Raw genomic sequence first — 25,071 nt, 5'->3', positions numbered from 1 at the left:
CATTGTTATTCACAAGATCTACCAGAATCCTTTATGCAGAACAATCAGTCCTTTACATCCTTTATTTACGACACTGACTGAATTTTCTCTTTCAGGTCACTCAGCTTGTTCTTAGTACAATGAATGCCAGTTATTTCAGCGGCTTCCTCAGTTTGCCAGTCCAAGTCCATCCTTCCTTCTTTCCCAGTTTAGCACTGTTAGCAAGCTCAACGAGCACACTCACTCTCATCAGTCTACCCACCACTGAAAGCTTTGCCTCACACTCATTAGGGAATACCCTCCTGTGGAATCCTTACACCACAGATAAACTAGCCATGTGCAAAAAATGTTGGAAAAAACCAAAGTCAAATTTACAGGAGTTGCTGGCCATAAGAATATTCTCCCAGTAAAATGTTTACTGTTAATAACTTAACCAGAAGAACTTCAAGTACCTGAGTCTGGTCTGCCATCAGAACTGCGAAATTCCTGCATTCTCTTCTCTAGTTTTTGCTGTCGCCGCCGTTTCATAACCACCTCAGGATTGGATATTGTGCGAGTGAAGCTGGTCTCAGGCATATCTTTGTAAACCTCAGCTGCAAGGCGAAAATTCTCACTGCCAAGTTAGTTTAAATAAAAAGAATGTCATTAAGAGCTTAAAATATATATATCCTCATTATTTCACAAAGGATAAAAGGGCATCAGCATTCATAGACACAGGAGCCCATTTAAGTTATTGTAAGATGGTTTCTACATGCATTTCACTTTTGCTAAGGTTAATGCTGTTCATATACCCATGCTCACCTGAAATAAACAACCAATTTAAGGACTGCTAGTTGCTAGTTTTCAAGGAAAACAAGAGGTCTTCTACCTCTTAAAGATGGGGGCAGGGGGAAAGGCATTAAAGAAACTTTACATTACACCCCTAACTTTATTATAATTTCCAATACTGCAAAGCATGGGAAAGCTGAGTCAGCATGTGCTTGCAAGTCATGCTCTTTCTTTTCCTAATGCACTTGAAAACAACTATCATTTAATTTTTAAAAATAAGTTTAAACCACTTACATATCATCCCCATGAAGAAGTCTATCATCTTTATCTGATGCTTGTCGCAATGCCTCTTTCTCACGTCTCTTTTTCTCTTTTTTTTCTTTTTTTGAGAGAGTTCGTTTGAAATTCTGAATTACTCCCTCTTTTTCTTGTTTTTCAGGCCCATTACTCTGAGCTTTCTGAAATAAATGAGTTTAAAACGGCTTCCATCAATTTCAGTCCAAAGAAAAGTTAGTATTGGTTTTAACTTTGCAGATGAATCTGTTTAAGACACAGTATCACTAGCCTGAAAAACAACACTCCAGGCAACAATAACTCCCTTACACAACGATGGGGCTAATGCTCTTGAGAAAAACACAGAGAAGGCAAATATAATGTCATGTTTCAAAGAAGGTATGAACTGATACTAATCAAGAAAGTGAAGAAACTTCAGAATTTTACTTGAGTAATGCCTGGTATCTACTTGGCCCCAAAAGACTAACTGAAGGCTGCAAAACAAATTTTTGATTCCAAGTAAAAATACTCTGTAACAACGCTGTGCTTAATCTGCTTTCAAGGCAACTGTGTTGGAGCACCAGATAAGAATACTGCAGAAGGAAAAACATTACAGAGGACTTTTTCCTCATGGTGTATTTTTCCAAGTTGTCCTCCCAGTATTCTCTTCTTCAATTCCTGCTCCTTGCATACACAAGATACCTGTAATCCTAGGCTCATTTGCCTTCTGTAGAGAAGATTACAGAGCATGAGGGAAAGAAGATGCAGATTTTCTCGCTTCTATCAGGAAGTGAAGAACACAGAGAAGGAAGATTGAAGATCACTTAGTTCAATTAATAGGAATAGCAAGGTTGGTACGTGTAGTGCAAGACACCATTAACTTTCCCTTCTACCCTGTAGCCTGGGATGTATCCTGTAGTCAAAAGCACAGTAGAGGCTCATGTACCTATACCGAAAGCGCCTCTAAAATTAACAAGCTCTAATTCCAAGAGCAAAGGAAATTTAGCACTCAGCACAAGATCTTGCTTTAAGATAGCCCACACTGAACAGCATGTTTTCCATAGCTATAAGCAACCAAGCTACATATAATATATGCAATTATATGACTTCAGGAGCCAAAGTCTTATCTAATTTAATGTTTAAATTGCTAATATTAAAGCAAACTTTTGTATGGCTGATGTTGGCAGCTCCTTCATTTTGCATTTGTAAGAGAAAAAAATAATCAACAACCAAAAACACAAAACCAAACCAGAACAAAAAAACCTGCACAAAAAGGAAGAGTCTTCCATTATTTTTTTCAAGAAACAGAATATTACCTAGGGAGGTAATAATGTTTAGCTCTTCAACTCCCCCTGGCATTCCCTTTTAAAAGCTTTGCAAGAGGCAGGATTACCTCCTGGTATCTGGCACCATATACTATCTGAGGAAATTTTAAAGTCATCATAATAGAACAAAGCAAGCTTTAAGTTCTCCAGGCATTACATGTTCCAGTACTAGACAGCTACATGGATCACAGCATCACCATCCATCTGAAAGATAACAAAAATGCTGTGTTGCAAAGATGGACTTTAAGTATTTAAAAATACTTGCTCCAGATATTGAAGGTCATGAACAGCAGTTATTTCCAAGAATTAAAAAAGAATAAATTTTGTTTTCCTATATAAGCAACCCCTACACATTTCAAAACTGCTGTTACCACTAGCATGCTCCATAAAGACTCACCTTTGGAGGAATTGTATCATTTTCATTCTTGAGGACAAACCTTCCCTCTCGATCATCTTTGTTCCAGTTTAACTGTACAACAAGAGGCTTCTCATCTACATCTAATCTTCTTTCTTCTTCAAAACAATGAAAAGCAGTAACAGTTACTTGGCATCTCAAGAGCAAAGATATTTAGAAATAAGTTAAGCTCTTAAAAAAACCCGAAAGGTTTGCCTAACAGAACACATCAAATGATGTTTTCCTGTTAAGTACAGGGACAGAAAGCAAGCTTGGGAATGTAGCCTTACATGTCGCCTTTCCAGCAATGAGCCCAAGTGTATTCTATGTATTTGCATAAGCTAAAGGTCCCCATAAGGTAGTCTTGCATAACTCCTCTGTCAGAACTAAGTCTGGGAACACAACATTACCACTCTGGAGAACTTAGATCTAGAGTTAAAATGTTTGGAACTTTTTAGCATCCTGGGACTTCCAAATACTAATTTTTCTCATTTTAAATTTACTTTAAAGTAGACCACAGTCTGATTGCAGCCCAAGAAATACTATTCTACAAAAACTGCACAAAAATAAACAAGATTACAAAATTTAAAAAGTAAAATAAATCAAAAACCCCCACAACATTATGCAGATCTGTGAAAAAATTTCATTTAGTGTATTACATCTATTTTAAGTATATGGAAGAACAATTGACAGAGTGGTTAAAAAACTTAAGCAAGTCTTGCACTTGACTTTCCCTTTGAGAAGTAGGAGACAATACATATGCACAGGAAAACAATGATATCTTCTTAGCTACTTTTATTTCGTAAGAAACACTCCTATTGATTGAGGCACCTTGCATGCCTTAGTCATCTGTTAAAAATCAGAAACTTGCTCTGCAAAAAAACCAATTTCATTTTGACTACAGGTACAGTGCTAACAGATTTTTAAAGAAAGCTAAAGTAGAAAAAATTTAATTATTTTCAGTCTTTCAAATGCAGAATTTAAGGTCGTTCAAGCACTTGTGTGAACTTCTGAAGTACCGAAAATAAAAAGCACAACCAAAAGCGAGTTCCTCCTGTATCTGTCTCCACTACCACCACACACATACTATCACCTTCTAATCTGAAACAGACAAATGTTAGGAGTACCAAAGGCTATTTAGATATCCAAGTTCTTCACAGGTAACACTAGGACATTTAAGAAACAGAGTGGCTTCAAATAATATTAAGCTGAACTTCCCCCAGTTCAGCAGTAAAAGAATATGAGTTATAAGGCTACCTATCAAAGGCCCATAACTTCAAAGAACAGAAGATGTACTCTTAACTGCTCCAATTTAACAATCCTAGTCTCCCATTATAAGTTTAGTTGTTACCTACTAGTCCTAAAAATAGCAACTCTCTCACAAATGTCAACAAATTAACAGGATGTCAATTACAGCGTTTAATAAATCATAATCAAATCTTACACAAACTGCAGGCCTGGTATACATAACTAAGTTTTGAAAACCACTCCCCAAAAAACAATTAGTAGCAACATATTTAGGAATAAAAAACCCAAGTCTCAAGTGTTTCAGAAGCTGGGGGTAAACCTAAAGATACTTTGGCTGGGAGTAGATTTGATGGTCATGTGGATGCAGGAAGGACCTAATGAATAAATACAAACCTCCGCTGACATGCACTTCATAAAGTGAGTATTTAGGGGATGACAACATTCGCATGTCTGGTCGAAATTTCTCTGCAAGAGTTTCTATCACATCTTGAGTTGTGGCAGTACTAGAGACACGGATACATTTTGTTGCAAAATTTCCAGCTGCTTTGTCTTGGAAGTAGAATCTCATTACTCCATGAAACTCGAGATCCTGTAAGGAAATAAAAATACATATCTGAGTTCTGGCTAACAGTTATAAGGTTCAGAGTTCTCTTATTATTCATTAGTTACAAATTTATTATGAAAATATCAGACGTTCAAATATTACACTGGTTTTCAAAATTTTCATGACAGTAGAATTAAAAACCAGGACTATAAACTTGGAAAAAAACAAAACAAAACAAAACAAAGCAGGCTATCCTGCAAAAAGAAATTAAGGACTATATATTATTGAAAATACTGAACTTGAATCTTTAAGTATTCAAATTTACAACTCGTGTCAGGAGAATTAATAAAACTCCTTTTCTAAAACCTAGAAACCTAGAAAACCTCTTTTCTAAAAACCTAGAAATTAGTCTTGAAGACTAATTGAGAACAGGCCCCTGCAGCCAAAGCCTGTAAAAGTGTATGCTCAAAGAACAGCAGCATCTCAAAGAGAACAGCTTGCTGCCACAGAAGTCACATAATCATCTTTTCTCTCCTCCTTCCACCCCTTCATGCACTCCTCTCTCACACTGGCATCTGTTTGTCCCAGAAACAGCCTGCTAAAGAAGTTAAACCGTTTGACTTGTTTGTATTTTATATTTTAAGAAAGGTTAGTAGTACAGCCAAGTTTGGTACAGCTCCCTAAAGATTCTGTGAGGGAAGGAAAGTTCCAGCACCAACACAAGCTGAAGAAAGGGACTGCAGCTGTCAACCAGGTGGCTACACTACAACTGCAATGGCAATCTGTTCAAACTATTGTAAATTCACATCCTCAGGTGTTTGCATTAGCCATTGGAGCTCGTGCTCTACTGCAGCACACCAAACTTCAGGAGGACACTGTCTGCTCGTGCTACTCCACTACTGCTCTGAACAACAACTCCAAATTCAAATTTTACTTCCCCAGTGGTCTCCACCTGGTCAACTTTTGCCCTTTGCATAAATCCCAGCAATCATGGGGCCCTGCACTCAAGAGGAATTATGGATATCCAAGCCTCCAGTTGACTTTGCCAGGTTTACTCTACAGTTTAATAATCATTGCTCCTGTCTTCACTCTCCAGAGGCTTTGAAATAGGCAAATCCTTAGGGGTTGAGCACTGTGATAGATTTCATGCTAAGCATAGCCCTTTCCAGTGCTACATCTGATCACAGGACACACATCACAACATTTCTTTGAACAGCAAAGAATCGAGATATTTGTTGAAGCTACTCTATCATTCAGAAGGACCTTTGTGAAAAGAAAAGAAAAAAGAAGAGTATTTTAAAAGGAATTAGAAGTTAAATAACCTACACTTAGACAAACATCTGTGTCACCTAGATACATGCAGAAGTAAGCACTGTTCTTCCCAGGATACTCCCAAGCCTACACCAATACAGCAGTCCAAAGAAATGCACCATGGACCTAAACAATGGCTGATTGTGTTTTATTCCCTTTGTTATCCTAACAATTTACAGAATTAATCCTTCTGAGCTTCTGCTGTTCCCACAGAACTACCTATTGTACTTCCAAACCAGTGTTCCTTCCTGCAAGGAGTTACAGTTTCCACATTCCTCACTCCAGCTAACTCCCACCTCTGCACACACTCTGAACTTAGCTGAAATTACACAAAAGTTCTCAATTCTTCAGCCGTGAACATTCACCTCTGAAAACCATCGTGACCATTTAATTTCTTGTCTTTAATTATATATATCAAATTTTAACTAATTATCCATACAATGGCTTACCCCTCTCATGCAGAAGGCTACCAAATGACTTCTGGAAATTCTACCTACCATAGCAAATTGGAGCTCCCTTACATGTGTCCTTATTAAGGCCTTCAATGAGTTCCAAAAGGTCTGAAGCACAACTTCTTTTCTAAGTTCTGTTGACCATTCCACAGCGTATTATAATAGACACCACGTGTCCATGAATTCTGTAGGTTAATGCAATTTCTACTCACACAGATAACATCACCAGTGAATGTCCTTTGTAATACTGGCTTCAAACTGCATTTGCGTCCAACGACCTGAAGGTGTCCACCTAACAGAGCCATTACACACATCTTAGTAAAATTACTCCATCCCTCACTTCCTGTAGTTATTGTATGAGCATTTTCTGGTTCTCGTAACTTGCTTTCTTGCTTTTTCCTCTCTTAACAAATGCTGATTTGAAAGCATTCCTCAATTTTTTCTATCTTATGCTTTCATATTCTGCTTGGTTTATAACCTCACAATTTTCCTTATTTGGATAATACTTCAGCTTTCTAGTAACTATCCTTGCCTGATGTTCAGTCATGCCAGCTTCCTTTCACACTTCCCTTGATAGCTGGCATGCTTTTGGTCAGTACCTGCAGCACAGAATCTTTAACTCTCAGCAGGCATTACTACTTGCCCCTTTCAGCTTTACCAAGCTTTCCTAGGGCAGGTATGCTGCATTTCCAACTGGGTTGGAAAGTTCTGTACTTCTTGTAAGAAAAATGAAACTAAGCATGTCATGATCTCTAGAAAGGAGAGCATTCCCACAGGTAATACTCAGAGTCATGTTCCACACACTCTTTTGTGTGGATTTGATTTAAACAGTTGCCTCTTCAGCTAACACTCCTTAACCGTGATGCTTCATGAAACAGCCACAGTATTTTTATAATCAACTTAAAGTTTCAACCCACTTGTTTGATTGTTGCAAAAGACAACACATGAGCTTTCTGCAGAAGTATCACGAAGCACAATCATATCCCATTTAGAACATTTTTTTTCCTTTATACAAGGTTTTCCCCACCACCATCTCAAGGTACTGCTGAAGCAAGAATTAAAAGAGAAAAATGAGCACATTGCTAATCTTTTCCATGCATTACGTACTGTGTCAGTTCCCATATAGAGATAAGATTCCAATAGCTTTTTCCAATCTGCAGATTTTTTAACAATACAGCAGAGATTGACGAGCAAGGGAATGGAAGATAGGTCCATTTAGGGAAGATGTAAAAAACAATTCAAGAAGCTTTCTAAACTATCATGTTTGTTGTTGCTAATACTAGTAATATTAATATTTTATGTTTTACTGTTACAACTTATTTCTACTTCCAGACACTAACAAAGCAGACAAGACAAAACTGAATTCTGAATTCTCAAGATACAATGTCTGTATAAGCAAGTTTTGTTTTCATTTTCTAGAAGAAGTAATGTGTTTTTCTAAAGCATTGCCAATTGACAATCTGGATATAAAAACAGCTGAATGCACTGATCACTGACTGTCCATTTCCCCTATCCTCTTCTATGGCATGTTCTCAAGCTGTGTCCCCACAGTCCATGTCCTAGTTCCCACTCTCCACGTTTTCCAAAGTTTTCTGTTAAAAAAAAAAAAAAAAAAGACTGCACAACAGCATCACAATCAGTGATGTGATGATCAAACAGTATCACTTTCCCATATAAAACTCCTTTTAATGTTTTATTTCCATTATGTTCCAAACTGTACCTTGGGGCATTGCTAGACTATTACAGATTTAAATAAAAGTATTTGATGACATGGAAGTAATTGGTTTCACATTTCAAAAAATCAGGAAATAGGAGACTACAAAACAAAAAAAACCCCCTTCTAGTCTTCATTAGTTTTTTTATATGACATGTGTTTATGTGTGCGTATAGCTCCAGTTCAAGCCATATTTAACTTGCCAGCCATGTGCTTAGCTGATAAATACCAACTACACAGAGACACATGCCACCGCTCACACTCAGACAAGGTAGGCACTGCACTTAAATTTCCACTCTTCACTCTAACTCTGCATTTAAGTGTTTATTTTTCAGAGTTTTTTGTTTCATCCTCAAACTCATTCATTTCTGAATTTCTTTGTTAAGACTGCTAGGCATGTTCACTGCAGTTTATAATATGAACTTGTGTCAAGAAAAGAGGCTATAGAATAAAAATCGCTCGTCCTAAACCAGGTAGATACAGAAGTATCTATTATTCCCTGATACATTCTTGTAAGTGAAGGAATTTCCCCAAAACACTTAAAAATCTCTTGAAGCCATCTTTCTCTAAAGATGAGAACTGCCATTTATCAGTTAACAAAAAGAAATTAAAATGTTTTCTGGATTTCAAGAATGACTAATTACTTAAGTGTATGAACACTCCTAAATTCCTCTCAGGAGTTTATATGCATCATGCGCAATTTTAGCTCTATCATCTGATCACGTTAGATATTTTATGTATCTGCTGTGCAAGTTCATGGCTTATGTAGGAATGCAAGGGTACAGACCAGTCTTCAGCCACACAAATACAGTCAATTTTCACAAAATTTTAATTCTGATCATCTAGACTGCAAAACATATTTTAAAGAGCACAATGCAAAAGTCAGCTTTTTAGGCCTTTCAAATAATAAAGGCCATTTTGCTCAAATACAAAGCATACTTATTCCTTTTTATCACTATCAAATGAAGTTACGGTAGTTTCCAAAAGTATATCCTACTCAAAGGTTTCAACTTACATAGCAACTGCCAGTTAAACATCGTTTCTTGGTTTTACAAACAAAAGTAAGCTGCACCACCTCTTCATTAGGCACAAAGAAAAGAGTTTATAAAAGCATTTCAAATACCTACTTATGAACTTTTGCATCAAGTCAATCAATGACAGGCAGTAACTGCTTCAAAACCAACGGGTTATATGTTCCAAAAGTGTGTCTTTAGAAAACAAAAACACACAAAAGCATCAGAATGAAACACCTGAAACAACACTTTCACAAACTGAGAAGACTCCAAAATTCTACAGAATCTTGTGAAAAGCTTTGATTAAACATTCTTAGAAAACATCTGCATTCTCAGTGCCATCACTTCCTCTGACATTCTCCTCAAGGACCTCATACCATCATTAAATGAAAAAGAGGAATACAAAAGCAGGAAGGAAAAAACTTTAACACAAAGTCAGTCATACAGAACCCTCAAGTCACACTTAAAACTGAAGATGTGATGTACAAGTTATCACACCAATCATCATCAATGTTTTCCATGAGGCTTCACAAAAGTGATTCCTGTTTCTCAAAACAGTTTGGTCCTTAAATCTAGTTCCCAGTTACTTACTGTCAAGGGTGGATTTCTGCTTTAAAGCAGTAATCGGTAATAATGAAGACCACTCATTTGAAGTTATACTATAGAAAAATGCAAGTAAGTAGAAGATGCAGTGAAGGGCATCTCAAGCTCCCCTCTGCAGTTATGAAGAGTGGTTACATCCACATATGGAAAGTGTTAATAATTACGGAAGGCAAAGGTGTTTAATACTTCAGCTATCCAAAACAAAAAAAAATCCCGACAAAAAAAAAAAAAAGTCTTCTCCAAACCTCTTTCTGCCAATCATCCCATTCTTGTGTAACAAGAATATCACAGTCAAGAAGAAATATGAAAAACAAGTAGAAACAGTTAAAAGGCTGCACTGTACGTAAAGCTTGGAAAAAGCCTGCAACGTGACACAATGAGATTTGCAGCAGGGAAACCTGGACTTCCTGAAGAATCCGAGAGGCCTCTGCAAACAAAGCAGTAATATCCAGGAGCCATAATCCACCGCCATGCTCACATATGAGAAAGGAAACCCCTCCTTTAAAGTGTCAGAGATAATGAGAGAGTATTTATCACAATATGTAGGGCACAGCAATGAATGAAATCAAGACTACTATTCCTGCAAGCCAGCAAAGAATACCCACAAGCTTTTAAACTCCTACCCCACCTGTATCCATCACAAAGCACTACATACTTCAATACTTAAGTATATTACACACTACCCATTCTGTAAACCATTCAATCTCTGGAGCAGCAGAGAATGTACAAGTTTCCCTTCAGAAATCCTCATCTGCATCCCCTCCAAGAGGCTATCTTTGATCTCTTTCAGCTGCATTGGTAACACTGTTTGCCTCGCAAGCACATTCTGCATGACTGCATCTACAAAATACCAAAATCCAGCACTAAGAACATCCCATCTTTCTTCGTGCCCCATTCAAATTCTGCAGGCAAAAATCTACAGACAACTAAGCTGCAATTACTATTCAGGTACATGTGCTTGTTGCTCAGGAGTTTTGCTAATAGAATATAAATAACAATAAAACCAATCCACAGTGCAAAAAGTAGAACTGAAGCACATACTAGTTGCTTGGCACATGAATTCAGGCCACAACAATATTGATATAACAGGTTAGCACAGCAACAGAATTATCACTGCAGGATATTCTGAAACATTCATATAATGCCTTTGTATCTGACTTCTTGTCAGTCTACACAGTAAAATGGAATTGCTTCCTTTGCCTCTCCAAAAAGCTGTATGCATGCAACAAATCTGTGGAATTCTAAGAAATACAAGAATATTTTTTAAAAAATATTTCCAGAATATTTTAAAACCCCCTTAAATCAGTAAGGGAATAAGCACTGTGAAATTACATGAGGGTGAGGTTTCTAGCACTCAATTCCCATAATGACTGCTCAACTTCAAACTTGAGGACAGACAATACTATTAAAAAGGAACTGCAAATAGTTAAAAAAAAAAATCCTGGTAACTGTTATGAACTGTTTTCCATGTAGCAAAGAAAAGCAGTGTTCTTGTTAACTACAGTTTTTGAGTTAACTTCAAAAAGTGCAGCTTCATGATTAAAGAAAGACTACCTTTAATCTAACAGAAGAAAGGAAGAACAATACAGATGAAAAAACAGCTCCTATGAAAAAATAATTTTCATTAGCTTTATTTCCTCTTCCAAACCTTTGACACCTGGATCAACAAAGACTTTCCACTACAGAATGACTCATTCTGCCACAACAGTTTAGACACTGTAATGTTCACAGAAGCAGGACCAACAGCTGAGCTTTCTGTCAGAGAGAATTACCAATAACTCACAACACAAAGATCATAACTAAATGAAACCTCCTCTTTATTTTCCTGAGGAAAATTACATCTTAGGAACCAGCCCCTCTACAGTACGAAACAAAACCTCAAGACCAATAAACAAGAGGTACTACAAACATTTTCACAATATAAATGTAATGCAATAAGTCAATGCAAAACCCACTGCAGTATATGACGAATGGTACACTGAATCTTAAACTAAGGACAAAATTCAAGTCTATAACTATCGCATCCACTAAAAAAGTATTAACTTTCATAAATGCAGCTTGAATGCCCATGTGCAACTTGAATTATCATAGATGTAAATATTTTACTGTATACTTTATATAAATTGTCCCTGCTTCCTGTTGCCTATCTGTCCCCAACAGCAAGACTAATTAACACAAAAACTCTTGGGATGAAATAAACATTATTGTAATCGTCAATACTTTCCTGCTAACTTACACCTCACAGATCAAAAAAATTAAGTTTCAAAAGAGACCCATCTATACCAGGAAGATCACAGAGAGTATTTCCTACCAACTTCAAACCAAACCAAACCTAGTTGTTTTCAGAATAGTCTTTTACCAGAGCCACCACATTCTGTGTGCAGCCATCAACCATACTTCATTCTGAATACACTGAAGTTTTCATAACCTTTTACAAAAGACGCTATTACACAAGCAACATGAAGTGTCTTCATAGAAGATTTATGACTTGAAAAGCAGCTACCATTAAAACTGAAAAAAAATCTGCCAAGGGCACTCCTCAAAAGCATGACAGACATTACCTTCCAACTCGTAATTTTCAAACCTACCGTAAGTGATCAGCAAAATCAGCACAGCACCAGCAACACAGCTGCTGCCTGCCCCCTGCAGGGTGTGCTTTGTTAAGCTGCGGTGGACAGCACTTACACAATCAACCAGAGAACACGCAGATCTGCTCTTTGCACAAAATGAAACCTACTGCAGTTAACTGAAGAAATCAAACAATAAATGTTTTCAACAATAAACACTACCAACAGTTTGATAACTATTTAATCATTCATTAGACTGATTAAATTCAAAATAAATATAAAGCTACAGGAGATTAAATCATATCCCCAAGTTAAAACATACCACCCTTTATAAACTATATTGATGCTGGTATCATATAGAGACTCTCCCAATACCCTTATACTGAGGACCTTGCAGCAACTCTCAACACATACTCTGAAAAAAAAAAATACCCCAAAAAAGCTTGTTAACAAAGCTGTTATTATAATGATTGAAATTTGTTTGAAGGAGGTGACATGACAGAAACAAAATGGAAATGTAACTGACATACATTTGGTGTATCAAAATACCCTGAAAGTCTCCAACAATAGAAGAGGCAGAGTTCAATCAGGTAAAAAGACAGTCAAAACCAAACAATTTTGGTTTAATTAATTGAATTAATCATGCCATATTTAAAAGAGGAAAAAAAACAAATAGCAATGGGCCTCAATAAAATATTGCTGATCTGTCTAGTATTTATCTACAACCTGTCACTGTTGTGCAACTAAGAAACGAATGCTAAGGAGCAACTCCAGAAACCTTAGAGGAGAAGAATTAAAAGTACAAACAATTTCCTATAACATTTTTCAGATGCATTGTAGAAACCCACTGAAATAAATCAAGAGTTCTCCATACTATTTACTGTGTTAGACACTTCCTTTTGAACAGTCACATTTAGAGGAAGAGAAACAGGTTATTACATCCACCTCAAACCAAAACACAACCGGAAAATTGAAGGGGGAGAATGCAAGTTCGGGTGCAGGAAGTCTGATTTTTCATTGGCATTGCTACTTGCAGAGCTGCAATCCTTATATTTAAAGCATCTTCAGGCATCAATCAGGCCACAAAAAAGCCTGCCCTTACTCACTTTAACATTAAAAGTATAGACACACAGTCAGCAATAGAAACTCTAGCGCTGCAGATAGCACTTCCTCATACTGACATGCTCATTGCCACCTCCTCTCTTACGACAGGCACCAGCATCCTGCAGCTGTACAGCAACATGAATCAGGTTAACTCGGAAGGTATTTCCCTTCCCTTCATTCAGTGTGGAGGAAATTGACAGCGCTAGCCGTCTGAGGAAACTGTCCTTCTGCTGGCACTTGTATTAACTTGAAGGAACCATGAAACAGCAACCTCTGCCAAGCTGGACACTTTATGCTGCCCCAGCATGAGCACATACCTGACTCCAGCACCATAAGCCAGCAGGCACCTATTGTTTTTTGTCTCAGGCTATTGCTTGCTTGGCTAAGAAGTCATTACACAGGTCAGACAAGCAGCAGACCAAAGAAAGCAGCATAAATGCAGCAGCCTAGCAGAGACTGGAAGTCCTGATGAGCTAAGTGGATATTGTAGCTTGTTACAGGAATGACAAATCTCTCAAATATTTTACAGACTTATTCCACAAACACATGGTATTTAGATAAATTAGTTTTCTACAGTCAACTAAAGTTTAGAATACTGTAATCTCAAGGCTATTTCTATAACTGGCATACAAATGGTTAGATTCCAGAGTTACATGATAATTTCTCTACAACTTAAAAAGATTACAGTTTTTCCTCTATAATAGAACTCTGATAGAGGAACGTCTTAGAAATAGTCTTAAATCCATAAAAAATGACAATACAAGTAGTTTTCAAATTCATATGTGAAACTACTAAAAGCTGAAAATATATTTCTTTTTGAGTGAAAACTTGGTATATCCAACAGAAATGTCAACCTACTTACAGCAGAAAGCTGCATTACTGAAAAAAGCATTTCCACCATCAATCACATTCATGAAGCCTGGTTTCTTGTGGCTGTCTTCCCAAAGCTGATCACAGTTTTATTATAGATGGCACAAATAAAATTATTTTTAACATTTCTCTCCCACATGGATTCTCCAACGTCCAGAAGCTCATACACTACACAGTACATACTAAATCCACTATCTTGTCTCTTTCTGATCACTTACAGTGGCAACTTCGTGTTCCTGACATGGGCTGAAGATTCAGTCGAAGAACCAACAGATCAATCAAAACCCAAATTTGACAAGCCAGTACCCATCGATAAGCTGACACCAGCAAGCACCCTCACACCCTCACTTCAACCACCTGACATTCACTTGACAAAGTATTCTTATTTATTTACTTCCAGTATAACCTCTATACTGGAAATACAGGAAATAAACTCTCACTACAAGACAAAAAAGAGTGACACCAACAATCCTTTAAATGAGCAGCTGTCTGGATTCATTTCTTGTAATTAACACTGCATTTTCACTATTTTAGTATCAGGCTTCAGTATGATGCAACAGGGTATCAAAGGAAACCATAAAAACAGTCATTTTTACATAATGCAACAAGGGTCATGCCATGTATTTATGCGGACACAGCCAGTAAAGTTTGAGCCAACTTCTACTCTGCAATGATCAATTTGATTGTGTTACCTGTGTTACCCTAGTTTCTCGCTCCTGTGGGATGAGCTGGAATCAGCACCATACAGGGTTAAGACATCAGGCTACCACTGACTGAACTAGAAAAATGCTGGTGCTATCTGATACTCTGCATGCAGGAGCTTTGGCAACCAGGCTAATTAGTCAGGAGTTTGAAGTAGGAATGCTAACAAGCCTAAGAGAAAAACAAGCACCTGATTCTCCTGAAGTAGACAAACTGCAGCCCAGAGTCTACATGAAAAAAAACCTGAAGACTTAACAAAACTGAACATTCTGATTTAAATCCAACCTTTGACTGGATTTCAAAAAGTTATTCCCCAAGTAAGTTAGGTTCATCAAGAAGGTTTGAAGTAATAATATAATGTCAAAAGGTACCACTAAATGCAAACACACTCTAGGGAAATGGGGCAAAGGACCTCTTTTTGAGCTATTATTATTTTCCTTCCCTACCTGAAATACTTACTTTCCCCTTTCCTTTTAAAGGGCAAAAAGAGCCATACCTCAGGCTGTGGAATAATCAGCATCTATAAAAATAGTTCTTATAAAACCCCAAACTGAAAATCTGTACTGTTGAATGAAATTTAGTGAGACTGTCTGTGTCATAGCCAAATACACACAACCACGCTGCCTTTATATGCAGCTTTGTCTAGAGTAAACATACACACACACAAGCGCTAAGACACCCTTATGGTTACTTCTACCGCACATTCAGAAAACAGGATATTCATTCACTACAGATACAACCACATAGTAAAATTTACACATGAAATTGCCACACGGTTTTTGACATTAGACACAGTAGGTTGAACAATTAAGAAGAAATACCGTGTTGACATTACAACTTCTAAACGGGAGCATGTCCCAAAAACAGTTGTGTTTTTGTTTGCTTGGGTTTTTTAATTCTGTCACTCAAAAAATCCTCCAGGAAGTCTCATTTTGAATGACTTATTTATTTTTATATTTAAAGGAATCGGGTCATTTCTTAAAATTTACAAAGAAGTTTATTAATGCCATTAGTTATCTTAATGTTGGTTGACAGGACTACCAAGGCTTGTAAAAAATCTATATAGAATTTCTAATAGTTTGGTAAAATTCATCTGTTGATAGCCTTCTCTCTGCAAATCCTACTTAATCTTGTTGTATAATCTTTGGCAACACTTTCATCAAGCACTGTGCTTGGTGAATGACATTCAGCCTCAGTTAGTTGCATTTAAAAACAACTGCTGACAGCTAAAAAGGCTTTCTCTGCAGTAACACCATATACAGTATCTTCATACTGACAGTGGTTTTGCACTCTATGTTTTGTGATGTTTTCTTTTAACTGTTCTCATACTACAAAATCCTCCATTCTAACATAAAAGCTAGCTCAAAGCAGTCCCAAGCATATAAAAAGGTTTCTTGCTAAGGCACCTGCACAACCAAAACATTACATTGCTTCTGATTTTACTCCCTCATTACTCTGTTTACTTTTAGATTTGAAAGAGAAGATACCACGTAGCTATCAACATAACAATACACTTTAATGTTTTCTACTTAAGCTGGCGTCCTTCTCACGAAAAAGCATTTTACATTTCAATTACCTTCCAACTTCCTTTTCTCCAATGGGGTTCCACACTTGCTCCCAATCTACAATGGTGTCTGCTTTGCCAGACTGGAATCAAGTTCATAGGCTGAAAGGTCCTGCTCTCTAAACAGGCTTATCTAACAAAAAAATCACTATACCTGAATACTTTCCTCTTTTATGAATCTCTAGTAGTAGTAGTAGTAGTACTAGTAGTAGTATTGAACACGGAATGCACTGGTCACATAGACTTAGAAATAAATTCCCCAAAAAGTCCCTAATTGTTGATTGCTGGATGGCTACCTCAAGAGAGAAATTACTCCGTATTTCCTGTTTGTGGCAGCGAGGGAAAATATGACATTAAACCAATCCAATAGCAACTAACAGCTGAGGAAAGGGGAAGCCCCTTCCCATGGATCTACCCCCACTCCAGCTGTGTGTCATTTCAGTTGTTTAAACACAAGCATTTAGGTGAATTCTAATGAGCTAGTTCAGAGAGAAAATCCCAACAAGAATTAATCCTAGTCTCCCAGCTTTCCTAAGAACTTCACAATGGAGTCACATAAAACCCAATGCCAGCATAAAGGAGGGATTAAAAAAACCCAAACAAACCTGTTCAATTGAAGGAGTGAAGAGAGCACTCTCTTGTTGCTAGAAAGCCATTTTACCAGCTTAAGATATAAATATGAAATCTCATTCACATACTTTTCCCTTGGGTAGGTATTGACACCCAAAATAAAACCAATGGCAGTAGTTTACAGAGGCAAGGAAGGCTTCTGCAGATCCAGAAATCCAACCAACCCGCAGTATACTAGAGGCTGGCTTCTACAGTGGAAATAAGCTGGTTATCTGTGGGAATGCAGGAATTTCATCATCCCTGTCTAAACATCTATTTCACTTGCCTAAGGACGAACAAACAAAACATTATGAAAGTAATACAGTATTTGAAACTCAGTATAATAGACCAAAAAAAGGCTATTAAAACAAAATTAAGACTATCATTCAATTACTAAATCATTTAACTGAGGAGAACTTCAGTCATATTTTTGTTCTAGTACTAGAGGACATAGCAACCCATGCCTATGAGTAGCACTGCACACAAACAAGTTTTCGACTGCTTCAACTAAAAGTAACAAAGTACATAACTAAAGTTATTAAACACCAGGGTGATGCTATTTTCTACTGTAAATAGTGTTTGCTCCAAAACATCAGGAGCCACTGAGTGCAGAGTACATTAGAGCTCCAACCTGCAGCTTCTGACTCTAGCCTCCAAAATATTTTTATATGTCCTGAGCATAAAAAGGCATGGGTTCAGCTCAAGCAGGATGACACAAATGGTGGAGGAATTACTCAGCAGGGCGAAGAGATCTTCTGCAAAACACTGCATCAGATGTCTCAGATGTTGTCCACGCACAAACACTGACAGTGTTTTACAGCCCTGAGAGTCTCTGAAGTCCTGCAGAGACCACAGTAGCACAACAAGAATTCCAACAAAACAAGCCAGAGCAGGGGAGCAAACAAAGTTATTAAAAGATAATGACATTTGAAGAAGCAGTCAATTAACAAAGTCAGTCCAGAGACAGGGTAGGCTACATGTTTAAAATGCTCAATGAAATCTGTTAAAGGTAACATTTCATTGTGCCACCAGTCACTAAACCAGAGAAGCACTCAAAAGCTTAACTATGGGACTGAAAAGCTACTTTCTTTCTGTAACTGCAGCATTTCAGCTACGGCCACTGTATTTTCTTTTTCCCTCCTACTGCTTCACAGTCTCTTATTCCATGCTCAGGACAACAATGCAAACGCAGCGACTGTGAGTAATCGCCAACACTATTCCTGATAGAGGAAACAGCAGTTGACCAGTTGATTACATAGGAAGCTCCTCATTTCCTTTGCAGTTCTCTTCATAATAGCAGAAATAATCTAGAGAAAGGTATCATGTGGTAGTAGCATAAAGACCAATTGCAGCGACTTTTTGTCAGAAGGAATTCAGTCAGAAACCACCATTAGTTTTGCAAACAATAGTCGAGATATACACGCCCCAGTTAAAAAAAAAGTTTGACTATTTTATAATTGCTTATCATAACCTCTCAAATATTTGGGGGTTGAGTCTCTCATTAAGTGTTCTGTGCAAGACTACTCATGTTTTATGAAAAATTATGGTTCTCAAACAGTAGCAAGGCAGCTCTTTCCCTGGTCATAAACACTAATATATCATTACTTCTTTAAAAATATACAAGACAAATTATCATTTTGTTGCAATATGAGGTAATATAGACATCTGGCTTCACTTTTAGACATGATATGGGGTTGAAAGACATGTATGGGATTGGTTCAGTTGATTAAGTGCTCAAAATTTGAAATAGTCAAGAATCACATGCTCAGTTCTCATTTTTGCATCAGAACGAATTAGTCCAGTAGACCAGCAACCAAACTAATACTGGCCCCTCATTTTGCAGTGCCTTACTCTTTGTTTCACAAAGGGTTGCCACCGCCTGCTTATGGAGGAGTGAGGAAGTTTCAGAGGGCAGGCATCAGTTACAACACTGGGTGAGTGGAATTGGGAGGAGAAAGGAACAAACAAAAAGACAACTGAAAAGCTGGATACTTAATCATCACATAGGCATCCTTCACATTACTACTTTCTTCCTCACCCTTCCTATCCACCCCTAGTCTGGAATAATGCACTTAAAAATAAATCATGCATTTCTGTATTTGTACAGAAATAGTCTATTGCTTAGACTAGGCAGCAGCTTCATTCCTAGAACTGAGAGCAGATGATTACAGATCTTACAGAATACAACTCAACAGCTCCCTTCCAGTTTGTTCACCCAACATTAAGACCTCATATTGTCATAACCTTGGCAGTCTCCCCCCACTCACTGCTATGACTGTCTTCAGCTGAGCAGATTCTACTTATGAAAGGAGACTATCAGAAGGATATTTTCCTTGAGGAACTCACAATTTTGATCTCTGAACTTCTGGGACAAACCAGTCATGACCTAATGACTTCCCAGGGTGCACAATAAACCTTTTTAACCATGTTTTTTTAAAAGGAAATCCAAGGACAAGCATCTGGACCTGGGGATTATCACCTAAAGTAGTAGTTCAGCTACTTAAGAATGGCTAGCAGGTTTGTATCAAAATAGATTCAAACATGACATGCAGAAAAGGTGACTTACAGCTTCTTTAAACTTAATATCAACATATAAAATTTAATGCTGAGTTTCTGAAATTTTTCTTACTTTATTTCAGTTTAAAATTCCTATTATATTAATACTGGCCTAAGAACATTTGCAGAATTAACAGATTAATGCTAACCAAGTTTCAAAACAGCAACTTAAATTTTAACAGTAAAAATGCTCCACTGAAGTAACAAAGTAGTTATAAACATCTGTGGCCAGATGAGATTATAATTTACTTTCAAACTAGTACTTCAGTATTTCTTCCATCAAAAATGGTACACTATCAGCATAGCCTGTTTTTCAGCATCACATAGAGATCCACAGCACAACAGCAGAGTTCAAAACAAAGAACATGAGGTTGAGTACAAGTAATTGAATTAATCAACACACCATACTGTACACAAATACAGTTTTATAAAACTAACAATAATCAGGAGTGAAAGAAAATATTATTTCAAATAAACACATATCAACAAAAATAATACAGCACAACTCATTCACTGCAAGTATCTATTCCAGTGACTGATTCGGGCATGTGATCTGGAGGAGGAGGAAGCACAGGAACAGAAAATGGGAGCAAAACCACGTACAATTTACACAAGTTACAAACACTTCTTGTCCTGCAGCACTAGGACCTCACCCTATGTCCCCTCAGCAACCTATCACACAGGATACATTGGCAGAACATGGTTTGCTTAAGCCAAAGGATACATAAAGTGATCCTGAAACATTAGGGTATTTTCAGTCATGAAGGTTGTGTAGGATGGCTAAAAGAATGCTGTGCTCAACTTCAAGAAGAATCTAAGCATTTCAATACTCAAAGCACTCAAGTACATGCCTAAATGTTTTGTCAAAAGAAGTTCTTCAAAGTGGGGGTTTAGGTGGGGTTTTCTTGCTTTGGTTTTTCCTTGGGGATTTGAGCAGCTTTTTACTTCAACAGAATTCAACAAGGGCAAAAGCAAAGTCCTGACACAGAAAGGAAAAATGTCTTGCAACAAGACAGGCTTAAGAACAACTGGCCAGGAAGAAGCTCTGCTAAAGAAAACCCGGGGATCTTGGTGGACAGCAAGCTGAAGATGATTCAGATGCATGCCCTGGCACCAAAGTCAATACCATGCTTAGTTGCATTAACAGGAGGAATGCAGGCTTTAATCAAGTAAAACAGTTATACTGCTCTACCCAGGGTTTTGGGCCGTCAGTACAGGAAGGACTAAAATAAGCTGAAGTTCAGCAGGGAGCTACAGAATGCTCAGGAGATTGAAGAACCATCTTAGGAGGCAAGACAGAAGGAACTGGGTTTCTTCCTCCTGGAGAAGAGCTGGCTTTGGAGGGGCGACCTACAAAGCAGCTCACAGGATCTGCAAAGAGGCCAAGAAGACAATGCAGCAGTGATCAGTATGGCATGGTGGGAGGACAAGAAACACCGGACATAAGCTGAAACAAAAGCGGCCTTTAAACTGACTGTACAAAAAACCTCTCAGCATTAGGACAGTCACACCAGTGAAGGAGGGTGCCCAGAGTTACTGTAGTAACTCGTCCTTAGGGGGTTTTCAACACCTTATGGGAAAAACCCGCAGGGGCATCAGGACTGACCTTGCTTTAAGCAGGAGGTTGGACTAGAAATGTCTTGAGGTCTATTCCAAATCAAAGTATCCTAGGATCATATTTAAACATCTGTGGAGGACAGGCTAATTTTCCCTGTTCACCTACAGAAAACACTAATTGTTACACCAGCCAGGCAGGCACATATTCTCAATTTAGACAAGATGACCTCCAACCAACAGGAGAGCTCCCAATACTGAGAGTCCCAACATGTGTATCTTAAGAAAGACTATGACAAAAGAAGGGATGAAAAAAGCTAAATAAATTAGTTTAAGTGGCAGCATAACATTTGCAAATTTCTCTTCAGGTACAAGTCCAACTGGTAGACATTAGAGACAGTAAAGCCTATACAAGTCATTCTACTACACATGGGAAGAGTCATTAATAATGCAATGCAATCCATCACAATTGGAAATAAACTGGAATGGGTACATACACCATGGAGCCATCTAAGATTACAGGATAAATCAGGCAGAAAGTAACTTCAGGAGTTTCCAATCCAACCTTCTGGTGAAAGAAAGTTCATCTCTGAGGTCTTACCAGGCTTTTTTGCAGCTTTATCCAGCCTGCTCCTAGAAATCTCCATGGACAGAAACTGCACAACCTCCCTGTGCAACCCGTTCCACTACTTGAATATTCACTGGCATCTAAGAAGTTTTCCTTTGCAGAACACTTTTGTAGTTAGTGAACTGCATAATGATTTCACTTTTAATATAGATAAAATGGACTGAAATAATAATTCTTTTAACATAGAAGTTCATTCTTCAAGAAAGATTATATAACCAAAAAACAATAAAAGATCAGAAAACTCAAGAGAAACACAGAAATTTAAGGCAAAGACTCAGAAGAACTGGCTTTGAAAAAAAAAGAAATTATGTATCCTCCACCCTCCCTACATCCTCAAACCAGTGAGATTTCCATAGGTTGTGTATGTTACTTTTGAACACAGTTCTGTCGTGAAGCTCCAGACAAGCATCTGAGTGGAACAAGGAAAGTGATTCACTACCATCAATTGTTGTCATCCTATAGTTGCTATAGGGTATGTGGGACACAGGAGGGCAGGAGTGAATATTATTAATAATGATAATAATCACAAGCTAACCACAGTAATACAGCTTGATTTTGAGACCACAAAGCAACAGAACATCAGAAGAAAACAAACTCAGAAAGCAGTAACAAAAGGAAAGTGGGGTAGACCGAGATAAAAGAAAGATCAAGAGAGGAATTATCAGAGGGCTGGAGCACTTCTCCTATGACAACAGCTGAGACAGTTCAGGTTGTTCAGCCTGGAGAACTGAAGACTTTGGGGAAGCAGTTTTATAGCAGCCTTACAGTACCTAAAGCGGGCTAAAGAGAAACGTGAAGAGGGACTTTTTACAAGGGCATGTATTGGACAGGACTAAGGGTAATAGTTTTAAACTGAAAAAGAGTAGATTTATATCAGATATTATGATGAAATTCTTTACTGTGAGGTTGCCCAGCTAGGTGGTGGATGTCCCATCATTGGAAGAGTTCAAGGCCAGCAACATCTTTACCCCAAAGCCAAAGTTTTCAGAGGTTCTATTGAACAACAAAGAAGAGAAAGTATAATTCTCTCTATAAGGATATAGGTGTCCATTTTGCAAGCTGTTCTGTTTGGACAGATCCATACTAATAAACTTAGATGGATTCATTTGCAACATCAAAGTCAGAAATGGTACTTCTAGTATCCATTCATTTTTAAGCTGTGATCAGGAACTACTGAACTTAGATGTGCCATTTACTCCCTGTCCCACATGCTCCCCTCTCTTCATCATCAGTAAGGTTTACAGAAATAAGCATTGAAAATTTTCATGCTTGTTTCAAGAAGATAGTCACCTCAAGGAGCACTTTTTGACAATAATCAAGCCCAGATCAGATGCATTTTTATTAAGGCAATGCAATCCTTTTTTTTTTGCTTAAGTAAAATTTGTTTGCTATTTAAATTCCAATCCTCTGGAATATACGTCAGCTTTATGAAAAAAATGCTTGAGATACTTTTCACCTTGAAAATACAATCTAATTCTTTCAATATACTGGAATAAATTTTATACTGCAATTTAATACTTGCAATCAAAGTTTTTTGTAACATGCCTCAGATATACAGAAAATATAACTTTTTTATTTGTACAGAATATTATTATTATATACCTTTTTTTTTTTTTTGTATAGAATAAGAAAGTGAAAAGTATTTCCCCAGACAGGAAAGTAACTTGTTCAGGGGGAATCTACTCATAAAAATGCTCATTTCACCTTCAAACAGCACATTTGGTTACCAAAGAGCTATGTTTTAAAAAGTGCTACCAGCTCTATTTTAAGGATTTCTTCCAGAAGAGAACAAATTACTGGTTTTATCATGTAGCACTGGTTAACAAAACTGGTCTCTACAGCTCTGTTAATCAGGAGTTTACAGAAGAATGTGTTGGCCAGTGTACTGCGCATGAACTCTTACTTTTCAACAAGTCCTGCTCTTCTGCCCAGTAGTGCTGCAGCCAGTGACATGGTTTGTATGATTAGTTAACTCCACTTAAAAAATTCCCACCTTTCATTTGTCATCTCTACATTGCAAGAAACTATCACAAAACTAAATGGTTGCTTACTTTTAAGCATTTTCTTGCTCTAAAACACAATTCTATCAAATACCCTTAATTTTATCCTTATCAAGGGGCTGTCATTTCAGTGGCACACAGAGCAAGGACAAGTTACAATACAAACATGAACGCAGATGATTAACCGTGAACAGGACTATTTCGAGTTTAAACAGGCTCAGATTACAAAAGCATTCAGTAACTTGGTTTGGCTTACTCAGATATTAAAACACAGTTAATGAAGGCATAAGTGATACTACCATACAAGATTTCAAGTATACTCTGACTCACAGTGAAACAATTTAGGCTTTAACCAACTGTGATATTAGCCAAAAAAATCTTTGTAGCAAAGCAGAATTAACATAGCTGAAAAGTTACACCAGAGGTCTATCCTCTCATTAATGAGGGAGTATGACAGAAGAATATGAGAAGATGACCCAAAACAAAAATTCTGTCAGGAAGCAAAGACAGAAGCATGCAGAAGTGGAAAGGAATTTAAAAATCTAAGGAGTCTTTAGCTTCTTTTCCTTTTAATTAACAACCAGTAATGTCTCCCAGGGTAGTATGTATGCTGACTACAGCATGTATGTTTCTCTACTGCTGAGGAGAGTAAACTTCTCCAGACTTATTCCTACAAATATATTTTATTTGCAGAGAAATAAAAACAAATGAAACAAAAACCCAAACCCCAAACAAAAACACATGCACATTTTATATATTCTTAACACCATATCATTTGTTCTGTGCATTTTTTATTACTCTCCACAGTGAAACACAAACTTTCCTTATGACTAGGTACTTGGACTAACTCATTCAAGGAGATTTGATTTTTTTAATCATTATTGCAAAGCATTTGGAGACTTTTAATTTCTTTGTATTCAGTAGTCACTTCAAAAGTATTAATAAAACATGTATGTTTGCCTTCATCAACAGCTTACAAGACCTTAGAATACCAGAAAGTTACACAGATGTGGAAAAAAGAAATTACTGAGGAAAAAGCTAGGGCTATTCCGCCTGGAGAAGAGAAGGTTGTGTGGAAATCTCAAGCAGCCTTCTAGTATCTGAAGGGGACCTCCAGGGAAGCTGGAAAAGGAGTCTATCAGGAACTCCAGTGATGAGACAAGGGAGTAATGGGTACAAACTGAAAGAGGGAAAGATTAGATATTAGGAAGAAATTCTTCGTTGTGAGGGTGGTGAGACACCAGAACAGGTTTTCAAGGAAGGTCTTGGATGCCCCAACCCTGGAAGTGTTCA

General features: G+C 37.4%; 1 protein-coding gene across 24 annotated transcripts in view; it reads right to left on the bottom strand.

Annotated features, from left to right (window-relative positions):
* Positions 1-25,071, bottom strand: part of AFDN (afadin, adherens junction formation factor) — a 119,652-nt gene that overhangs the window by 81,121 nt on the left and 13,460 nt on the right. For 15 of the 24 annotated variants that reach the window (XR_011149853.1, XM_069010167.1, XM_069010177.1 and 12 more), the window contains exons 2-5: positions 4,381-4,576; positions 2,743-2,858; positions 1,042-1,205; positions 432-592 (exon numbers count right to left, since the gene is read on the bottom strand). Coding sequence is in view for 23 of the 24 variants with exons in the window: in XM_069010167.1 (XP_068866268.1) it covers positions 432-592; positions 1,042-1,205; positions 2,743-2,858; positions 4,381-4,576 (637 nt within the window). In the remaining variant the exon portion in view is untranslated. The remainder of the gene's footprint in view (positions 1-431; positions 593-1,041; positions 1,206-2,742; positions 2,859-4,380; positions 4,577-25,071) is intronic. The other 9 variants (XM_069010168.1, XM_069010179.1, XM_069010171.1 and 6 more) reach the window with 1 other exon arrangement.

The sequence above is a fragment of the Aphelocoma coerulescens genome, chromosome 3 (genome assembly GCF_041296385.1).
Source record: "Aphelocoma coerulescens isolate FSJ_1873_10779 chromosome 3, UR_Acoe_1.0, whole genome shotgun sequence".
In the NCBI taxonomy this organism is placed as follows: domain Eukaryota; kingdom Metazoa; phylum Chordata; class Aves; order Passeriformes; family Corvidae; genus Aphelocoma; species Aphelocoma coerulescens.
The sequence above is the reverse complement of the archived record's forward strand: the minus strand, read 5'-3'. Positions and strand labels throughout refer to the sequence as shown.